The sequence below is a fragment of the Setaria viridis genome, chromosome 4, assembly GCF_005286985.2.
Source record: "Setaria viridis chromosome 4, Setaria_viridis_v4.0, whole genome shotgun sequence".
NCBI lineage: Eukaryota > Viridiplantae > Streptophyta > Magnoliopsida > Poales > Poaceae > Setaria > Setaria viridis.
In genome coordinates, this window is record NC_048266.2 from 12,206,588 (window position 1) to 12,215,501 (window position 8,914).

The 8,914-nt window shown below is 44.7% G+C and overlaps 1 protein-coding gene across 2 annotated transcripts; it reads left to right on the plus strand.

Moving 5' to 3' along the window:
• The first annotated feature begins 2,302 nt into the window (after positions 1 to 2,302).
• Positions 2,303 to 4,251, plus strand: LOC117851401 (uncharacterized). Of its 2 annotated transcripts, none has more exons than XM_034733212.2 (7): positions 2,303 to 2,449; positions 2,559 to 2,598; positions 2,726 to 2,941; positions 3,057 to 3,260; positions 3,367 to 3,555; positions 3,658 to 3,726; positions 3,841 to 4,251. In XM_034733212.2, the coding sequence occupies exons 1-7, from the start codon at positions 2,414 to 2,416 to the stop codon at positions 3,945 to 3,947; spliced, it is 861 nt and encodes a 286-aa protein (XP_034589103.1). In that variant the 5' UTR covers positions 2,303 to 2,413; the 3' UTR covers positions 3,948 to 4,251. The 2 variants fall into 2 exon arrangements, with proteins under 2 accessions (XP_034589103.1, XP_034589102.1); XM_034733211.2 differs by having other exon boundaries at positions 2,304 to 2,449; positions 3,655 to 3,726.
• Positions 4,252 to 8,914: the final 4,663 nt, after the last annotated feature.

Below are 8,914 nucleotides of genomic sequence, written 5' to 3' on the forward strand. Positions count from 1 at the left end.
TTTTTTTTGATTTGAGATTTCTGAGGATTCTTGGGTCAAACCGATCATTTGGATATGAACTAGGACGTGAGTGAAGCCTTTCCACCAAAGGAATTCATCTAACTCCTCACGAGCTCATAGATCGGAGCGATTCAACTTCTAGGGTTGAAAAATCGCCATTCATCACAAAATATTTTATTCCTTTTGATTGGCTGATCTTTTGGAGGAGATCTTTTGGGAATATATTTGTTATGTTGTTGCAAAGCTACGGTTAAAATTTTGTGATTTTTAGAGGTCGTTTGGTCATGTTTCGGATTTTTCTTCTCTCCACACACAGGCTGTTTTTGGAATTTCTGGAAATTTTCGAAGGTTTCTCTGGAGATTTCCGCACGTCCAGAATTTTCCAAAGATTTCTCCGGATTTTTCCGCACACATGTGTTGGTTTTCCAAGTTTGCCTTCCGAAGCTTGTTTGGACTCTTTCTTGCTTCCATTTGCGTCAATTTAGGTTCCTAGCATCATTCCTAGGTCCATTAGCGTGTGCATAGCTAAGTGGGTTTGGTTTTGCTAGAAGAGAGGCTTGTGGGTTTTTGACCGAAGTTCTCGAAGAAAATTTGAATCGGATTTTTTTTTTCACTACTTCTGGTTGGAAAGGCTATCATACGTGGATTAGTATAATTTAGGATATTACTCTATTTTTATGATGATACCGTCCTCTCCCATTCACCCCCCTCTGATCGCCTTTCCGGTCCTTCATAGATAGACTCCTACCTAACCTATGTACATGCGCACGCCGATTCCGTAGTCCATCTCCCTCTCCGGTGCTAGCCCGGCCGTCGGAGAGGGCGGGGACCGGCAGAATCGCTGCCAGAAACAGCTTCTGCCTTGGTTTTGCCCTTTTTCGGGGGTGTTTGTTCCTTTAGTAACTGCTAAAATTCCTGTCACAACGAATATTTAGATACTAATTAGGAGTATTAAACATAGGGTAATTACAAAACCAATTGCACAGATGCAGACTAATTTGCAAGACGAATCTATTAAGACTAATTAGTCCATGATTTGACAATGTGATGCTACAGTAAACATGTGCTAATGATGGATTAATTAAGCTTAATAGATTCATATTATGAATTAGCCTTCATCTGTGTAATTAGTTTTAGAATTAGCTTATGTTTAGTCCTCCTAATTAGCCTTCAAATATTCGATGTTCGATGTGACATGAATTTTAGTTCGGACTAAAGATCCAAACGTCCCCTTCGCCTCGGAGCTCTGTAGTTGGAGGTAAGGATGAGCCTTACATGTAGACTATTCTCACCACATATGCGCCTATATAATAGAGCGCCTTTAATTAACAGTAAAGACAGTAAAGTATTCTATCCTGTTCACCATTTGGCATAGATAAAAAGACACTACGAATGCAAAAGAGAAAATAATATATTGATCTAAAATCACAAGTTTTACCATAACATTCCTCTAATTTCATATCGTCTTATTAATACACCATTCTATTTTGATAGGATTTTTTTATCTGAAAAATTCTCTTTTGATAGTCTTATTTCAATCTAATTATCCATCAATTTAATAGATGTTTCGGATTTGACGCGCGGCACTTCATTCCTTCACGTGAGATTGGCTATGTGGGTATCAAGAAGTCTAAGCCTTATTTACGAGGAATAACTAATGGTATGGTTAAATGGACGATAAGCAAGATTATCTTCCCTTGTCATTATACCCAGGTGAAATAAGACTAACAAAAGAGAATGGAGGGAGTACTTTAGAGTAAAATACACTTGCGGTTTTTAAACTTGTCGCGATGTACCATCCAGATCCATGAACTTGCGAACCTTTGAACTTATTATAAGGTGTCATCTAGATCCATGCACTCGTAGATTTGACCATAATAAATCACGCATAATCATCAATCTGATGTTTAATAACAAAACTCAGCAATAATTTGACTCAGGTTCATGGGCCAGCCAAATCATACATGGCGAAAGTACGAATGGAGGAGGTATGGATGAGATCGGATCTGTTCAGGCCTTTTGTACCTAGTGAGGAACCGAGGAGGAATCCGATCGGCGAGACGTCCGAAACTTTTGTCGACGGGTGATTAGTTTGTACAAGTGATGCTGTACCTGTAAAGCTACTGGCCCTGTACTACGCCGACAGCGACACCTTATCGCATCTGCATGCATCGATGCGAAATTGTAGCTCGGCACGTGGACGTGTAATTGATGATCGACCGCGTGGTCCGCGTGGACGTGGCCATGCATGCACCAGCGAGCCATCCATACCTATCGGACGTCCTCGGAGGGTACGCGGCATCCTATATATTAACACCACTGCTTGTGCACTTGGGATATCGTCAAGCTCGAGGGAGCGAGAGCAGATCAAAAGCTGAGCGCAGCGCCGGGTAGCATAGCAGTGGCAGGTGCAATGGCTGCTCGTCAGACACTCCTCGCGCTCCTCTGTGTATGTATTGTTGCATTGGCTTGGCTTTATTTTGAGTTTTATCGAGTTATCATTCCAGCAGTAAGTTCGTAGTACAGTGTTTCATTTTACTTGGTTCCACATTGTGCAGGTGGCCGCCGCGGGGGCAGGCGGCCATGCAGCTGCAGCAGGTCTCTACTCTCCCCCCTACCTCTCTATCCCTCTCTGTTGTGCGCGTTCGCTAGTTTACTTGTTGACAAAATTAGACATTATGGGTTGAGTAACGGTCTCACTGGTGAATTCAAATGATGATTCCAGTTGCAGGAAAGGTTCCGACTGGGAGTACGCTTTGCTGCACAAACACGACGGGATACCACGAGTGCGTTGAGGCCTGCTTCCACTACTACCCGCGTGAACAGGCAGAGAAGTTCTGTGATCCGGGGTGTCAAGAAGCGTACCAGTGCCATGCCGTGCCCGGAGAAAAATGCCCCAGCAGCAGCCTACACCACTCATCTGACTTGCTCACCAACTCTGGTAGTAATTTACTGAACCACCCTCTAATTTCCTGTGTCTCTGCACGCACGCGCTCTTGACAAAAATGGAAAAGGCAAAGTGTTTTTGCTGGTACACTAATACATGGCGTTTCTAGTTGTAGGAGAGGTCGTCCAACCTGTGACGACGACGCTTTGCTGCTCAAACATGACGGGGTTCCATGAGTGTGTTGAGGATTGTTTCGCCTATTTTCCGCGTGAACAGGCTGATAAAATATGTGATCCGGGCTGCAAAGAAGCGTATCAGTGCCGTACCGTGAGCGGAGACAAATGCCCCAGCGAACACCCTTCATCCGGCTCTGGTAAATACTGATCCGGCCTCTAATTTTGTCTCTCTGTGTACGCGCTCTTCACAAAATGAAACACGGAAAGTGTTTTTACGGGTGCACTAATTCATGAAATTTCTAGTTGTAGGAGAGGTCGTCCAAGCTGCGACGAAGACGCTGTGCTGCTCAAACATGACAGGATTTCATGAGTGTGTTGAGGATTGTTTCGGCTACTTCCCACGTGAACAAGCTGAGAAAATCTGTGATCCGGGCTGCCAGGAAGCGTATCAGTGCCGTACCGTAAGCGGAGACAAATGCCCCACCAACTCTGGTAAAATATCTAACCAACTCCTTTAGTTCCCACTGCATTTTGTATTTGATTCTGCAAGAACTAATTAAAAAATATTTCTCACAAATACTTTATTTTCAGCAGCAAAAGGAGCTGCCGTCGAGAAATGCATGTCAGGATGCAAGTCCTCCGTGTGCAGCAAAATGGTCACCGGTAAAAACGAAAAACGCATGACTATAAACTACTGATGATGCTAGGCTTCTTTAATTTGCTTAGCTTCACTCGCATTAATTATTCCTAATTACAAAGCTATGTTTTATCAACCAGGCGTTGGCAGCAAACTTTTTGCGGTGAAACACGCCCTCGACCGCTGTAACAATGCGTGCTACAAATTCTGCACCAAGGGTCTCCGCGCGGGAACAGCTACTGCTTGACCTATACGCACGGTTACTAGACAGTGCGCCACGCTCCGGATCAAGGCTGTATACCCTCGTGTCTTTTCGTTTTGAATAAACGGGAACAATAATGTACGAAAGTAGTGATGCAAGGAAAAAAATTACAAAAAAATGTATTCACTGCACGTAGTTAGTGACCATTTCACTTCACTGTTAACCAGGGATAGATGCAAGGTCCTAGAAGAGTACCAACTGGCACCCACTAGTTGACGGTAAATGTGTTTGTCTGTGTTCCTTCCTTTCGAATAAGGCAATAAAAAACTAGCATGCAGCGTCCATGTAACGATATGTCTGCCTCGACATCTACGTGATGTATACTGTGGACAAAATAAATAAGTCCATCGCTGTGTTACATTTTTACTTTGACCACTTTTATTTTACCCACTTGAAACTCGTAGCAGGTAATAAGTCTTAAAAACTACGGTAGCCTCTTGTCTATTGTTAATATACCGGCCACTACGCACTGACGTTGGAGAGTGTGATAACAAAATATTATTAGTAACAAAATATTATTACAGTGAATAAAGGTCGGGTTGAAGGGGGCAGTCAGCTGTCTGCTTCTTGGCCACGCCCCCCTCTTATAGATACGAGATATTCGATCTACATTCAAAAGCAGGAAATAGCATACCAGTAGCTGATATACGTATGGGAACATGGTCACATGGGTACATGATATTGAATGCCATCCAGATCAAGGCGCAAAGCTGGCTCGGGCCGCAGGAACTTGTGCGGCTACCATCGGGTGCTGAAAAACTCATAGATTCCCGATGCCGAGCTACTATTGGTATAGTTTCCAATCCCAACCATGGTGCACATAAGCTCAGAAAAAGCAGGACAAAGCCGATGGTTAGGCAGATGCCCCATTGTTCGTGGTGTTGCAATGAATCCAGTGGATCATCCTCATGGAGGAGGTGAGGGGCGCATGAAAGGAAGTAGACCTTGGGTGTCACCTTAGGGGAAGCCCACCAAAGCAGGATTTCGGGCAGTAGTGGGGGTGGGGAAATGCAGAATTTAGTTCATGCCACGACGATCTATATGGAAGGGAAGTTTTATTGATGCTTTCCTGTTTAGAATAAAGAAGAACTGAGAGTCTGATGAGCAGGAAAATTTGGTCACGTAGATCTTCTATTTCGCCGGAATTCGTTGATTGCTCCATACTCATTTACAATGGAAAAACTCCTGTTCGTTGTAAAATCACTGAAGGAAAGGTTGGTCATAAATTTGGAGAGTTTGCTTTTACACGGAGATGAAGACCCTATAGAACAAATAGAGGAAAGGGCAGAAAGGGGAAAAAGTAAAGTCTAAGCGACATATGGCACGAAAAGGAAATCCAATTTCGGTAATCTGAATCCCATATAGCTCTTTTCTTCATACTCGACCAGCCCTAGGTTGGGGATAATGATTTTTCCAAATCTTGTTGGGAGAAACTTCGCTCCGAGTCCGACTGGGATGGAATGGGGGACCCAGGCCCTTCAATGCCTCCCTTCAGATCCACTAACTCGGAAGAAGAGTTATTCAATTTCTAGCTGACTGTGACTCTGCATCCTGGGAGCAGACCACTCCCCCGGAAGCTGTGGTCAGTCAAGAGCGGCATCCAAATCCCACTCCAATCCCTCCAGCGCAGGTTCCCGCTCCAATGCCTAGAGCGGCAGCGGAAGCAGAATAGAACCCTCCTTCTTTTGATTGGGAGGGACAACCTCTCTCTCTTTGAGAGGAAAGTTCTCTACAAAAGGCCCACACTTGTCACGCCCAGATTCTGGACACATTCCATGATATTACTCTTAAGAATGGAGAGGAGCTATGTGAACAAGACTATCGCACCATGCTTGATTTCATGTTGAGCCAACTCCAGTCCGATGTCAATCCCCGGGTGCTAAAGGAGCTCCTGAATAGACTCCAAAACGGTCGGGCACGATCTCAAACTTCTAGGGGTAGGGCGGCAAGGAGATTCCTCAACGAGGACTAGTGAGGCTATAGTACTGACTATGCATAGGACTACAAAGTTGAAAAGACAGGATGTATTCCGATGAAATGCCTTGGATGTGATCGGCAAGAGAAAGATAGAATTTGATATAAGGAAGGAAATCAAACGCGTTGTTTGAGAAGGAAAAAGGGTAACTAGAGAAAAAATAAAAATAGGCTCTCCCTGGACTCTACGCAGGACTTTTTTCTAAGCCTCACCTAATTTAAATTTCTCTGACATTCCATGTTTCCGATCCTATAAAATATTTTACTTTTTCTATGATCATCTCTATTTTAGGTATTTGGGGAATCCTCCTTAATAGACAAATATTCTTATTATGTCAATGCCAATTGAATCAATGTTATTAGCTGTCAATTTGAACTTTTTGGTATTTTCCGTTTCTTTGAATGATATGATGGGTCAATCATTTGCTTCATTAGTTCCAACAGTGGCAGCTGCGGAATCTGCTATTGGATTAGCCATTTTCGTTATTACTTTTCGAGTCCGAGGAACTATTGTTGTCGAATTTATAAATTGCATTCAAGGTTAAACATAACTACAGGAGAGTTACCAAATATAAAGTTTCGTTCTCCTTTCGTTCTCTCCTTTCGTTTCTTTTTATTTTGAGATATTTGAATTGGATTTTCTATGCCTAATTTATCTTCCATTATCTAATCTTAAGCAGAACATGTGATGCATGGTGATTGAAGATGCCCATGCCATTAGTTTGTTGTATTGTCTAACACTTTTTTTTATAGAAATTTCCATTATATCCATCCCATAATCTCATGTAAATATTGATGCAAATTAGAACAATTGCTTCAGTTCTTTTATTGTTTATAAAAAATTTTCTAGATTCATAAATATGCACCTACACTGTAACATCCCAATTTTTCCTAAGCGTTTAAAATATGGACCCAAAAAAAATTCTTAAAATTTATATAGCAACTTAAACTTTAGAGCCATGCATTTGAATTTAATGCACCAAATATAATTATTCATGAACACATATGCATATGTTTGAGCTAACTACCTAATCCTATCTCTAAATATTCCATCCTAATATTTCTTTCAAGCCTCTACAACAAAACCCACTCAAATTTGAACACAAACATCAACTCAACTAAAAAGAAAAGCCATCAAAATCTTCCTGGTCCAACAACCTCACCTTCAGCCCAACTCCACTCCCAGCCCAGCCTGCCTCACCTCTCCTCTCCCGCTCACACGCACACGCAAGGCTCGATAGCCGGCCCAGCTCACTCGCTCACGCGACCCAGCATGGCCACACGATGATGCCAGCATGACTCATCATCATCGTCATCCCATCCATCCCTCTTTCCCTTACCCTCACCCACACCTGATGCTGACGATGTCTACCACCACGACACCCTTCCTGCCACCCCCCTGCTCCCTGAGTGTAACGCCCGTAAAATACACCCAGTTAAATCACCCGTTAAAAATGCTCTCCAAAATTTTTCCGACAGCCGAGCTCCGTCAAATCCTTTCCCTTCCGTCGGACCCGCCGTCCTGGCCCCGGCTCGTCAACTCTCCATTTTCCGCTCCCCGTAATTCTCGCCGCGTGCCCGTCAAGTCCATCGCCGCGCGCAGTCGAATCCCGCAATTTCCGCCATCTTTTTCCCCTCCCTTTCCTCCTCTTTCTCTTCCTTCTTTCTTTTTCCTCCCCTTTCTTTCCCTTCTCCTTTTTCCTTCTCTTTCTTAATCCTCTCCCTTCCTCTTCCTTCTCTCTCTCCTTTATTTCCCTGCCACCCCCCACTTGCGCCTGCACCCCCACCTCCCCTGCCTGGCACGCGCGCCGAGGCGCTGGGCAGCGCACGCGTGCTGGGCCGCGCCGCGTCACGTCGCCCGTGCCACGCCCGCTCGCGCCTTGGCGTCTAGCGCTTGGCTCGGTGCATCGCGTCGTGTCGCCGGTCACCGGTCGCCGCCCCTGTGGCCTCGTCGACCACGCCGCCACGCCGTCCACGAGCTTCACCACCCCGGCACGCCACCAGCCAAAAGTCCGGCCGCCATCATTGCCTCGGCCCTCGCCCACTCGCGCGCCGCCTATAAAAGGGGGGGAAGCCGAGCCTTGCACCTCCACACCCTCACCACGAGCACCTTGCCTTCCTCCACTCCCACCACCAGAACGCCGACGGCCATTTCTTCTCCACCTTCTCTTGTCTCTAGGAAGAAGAAGGGGTAAATCCCTCTCCTCGTGATCCAACCCACCAATTTCCCTGATTCGCGAACAAGTCCTCCCACTATTCCAAAAATAATTACAGATAGGCCCCTGCTCTCGCGGTTCAGTCCTAAACCCCGTTTTAAAGCTCCTAATACTCCTTTAACCCGTCATTTCATGCGCCAAATTTCCTCCAATCCACCCCAAATTCGACCACAGCCTCCTCTCATATATTTCCGCCAAGGCATATCAAAATTTCATGAAAATACCCTGCCTACCTATTTTCCGTTCATGTTTCTTGTTCGGTTCTCAACGGGTAAAATCTTTTTCCTTTTTATTTATTGTGTGCTCGTTTGTGTGTGCCGTAGATCGCGGAGTACCCGAGGAGGAGCGCGAGGAGGAGTTCGACCGCGAGCCCGAGCCCGAGGACCAGTACCGCGAGCAGGAGCTCCCGGAAGGCTTTGAGAACGGCAAGTCCAATCTCACCCTTTGATGCATATTTTAATACCCAGTTTTTCAGACACAACCTATTGGCCTGTTTTATAAAATGCATATTGTTTTATCGCAAGACATGGTTGGATAGCCACCCCTTGATTGTTTTGACCATTCCTTGTTGTCCCATATTTATCTCTAAATATGATTTGCTCTGTTTAGATGATAAATACTGCTAGAATGCTTAGGAACTCATTATCCAAATTTAAACATGACTACACCTGTTTACTCGGAAAATAAATGTGTGAGTATGTTTAAACTGAGGAGTTGGGTTTTCGGGTGTAAAGAGAGGTGGTAGACGAGATGGATGGGTGT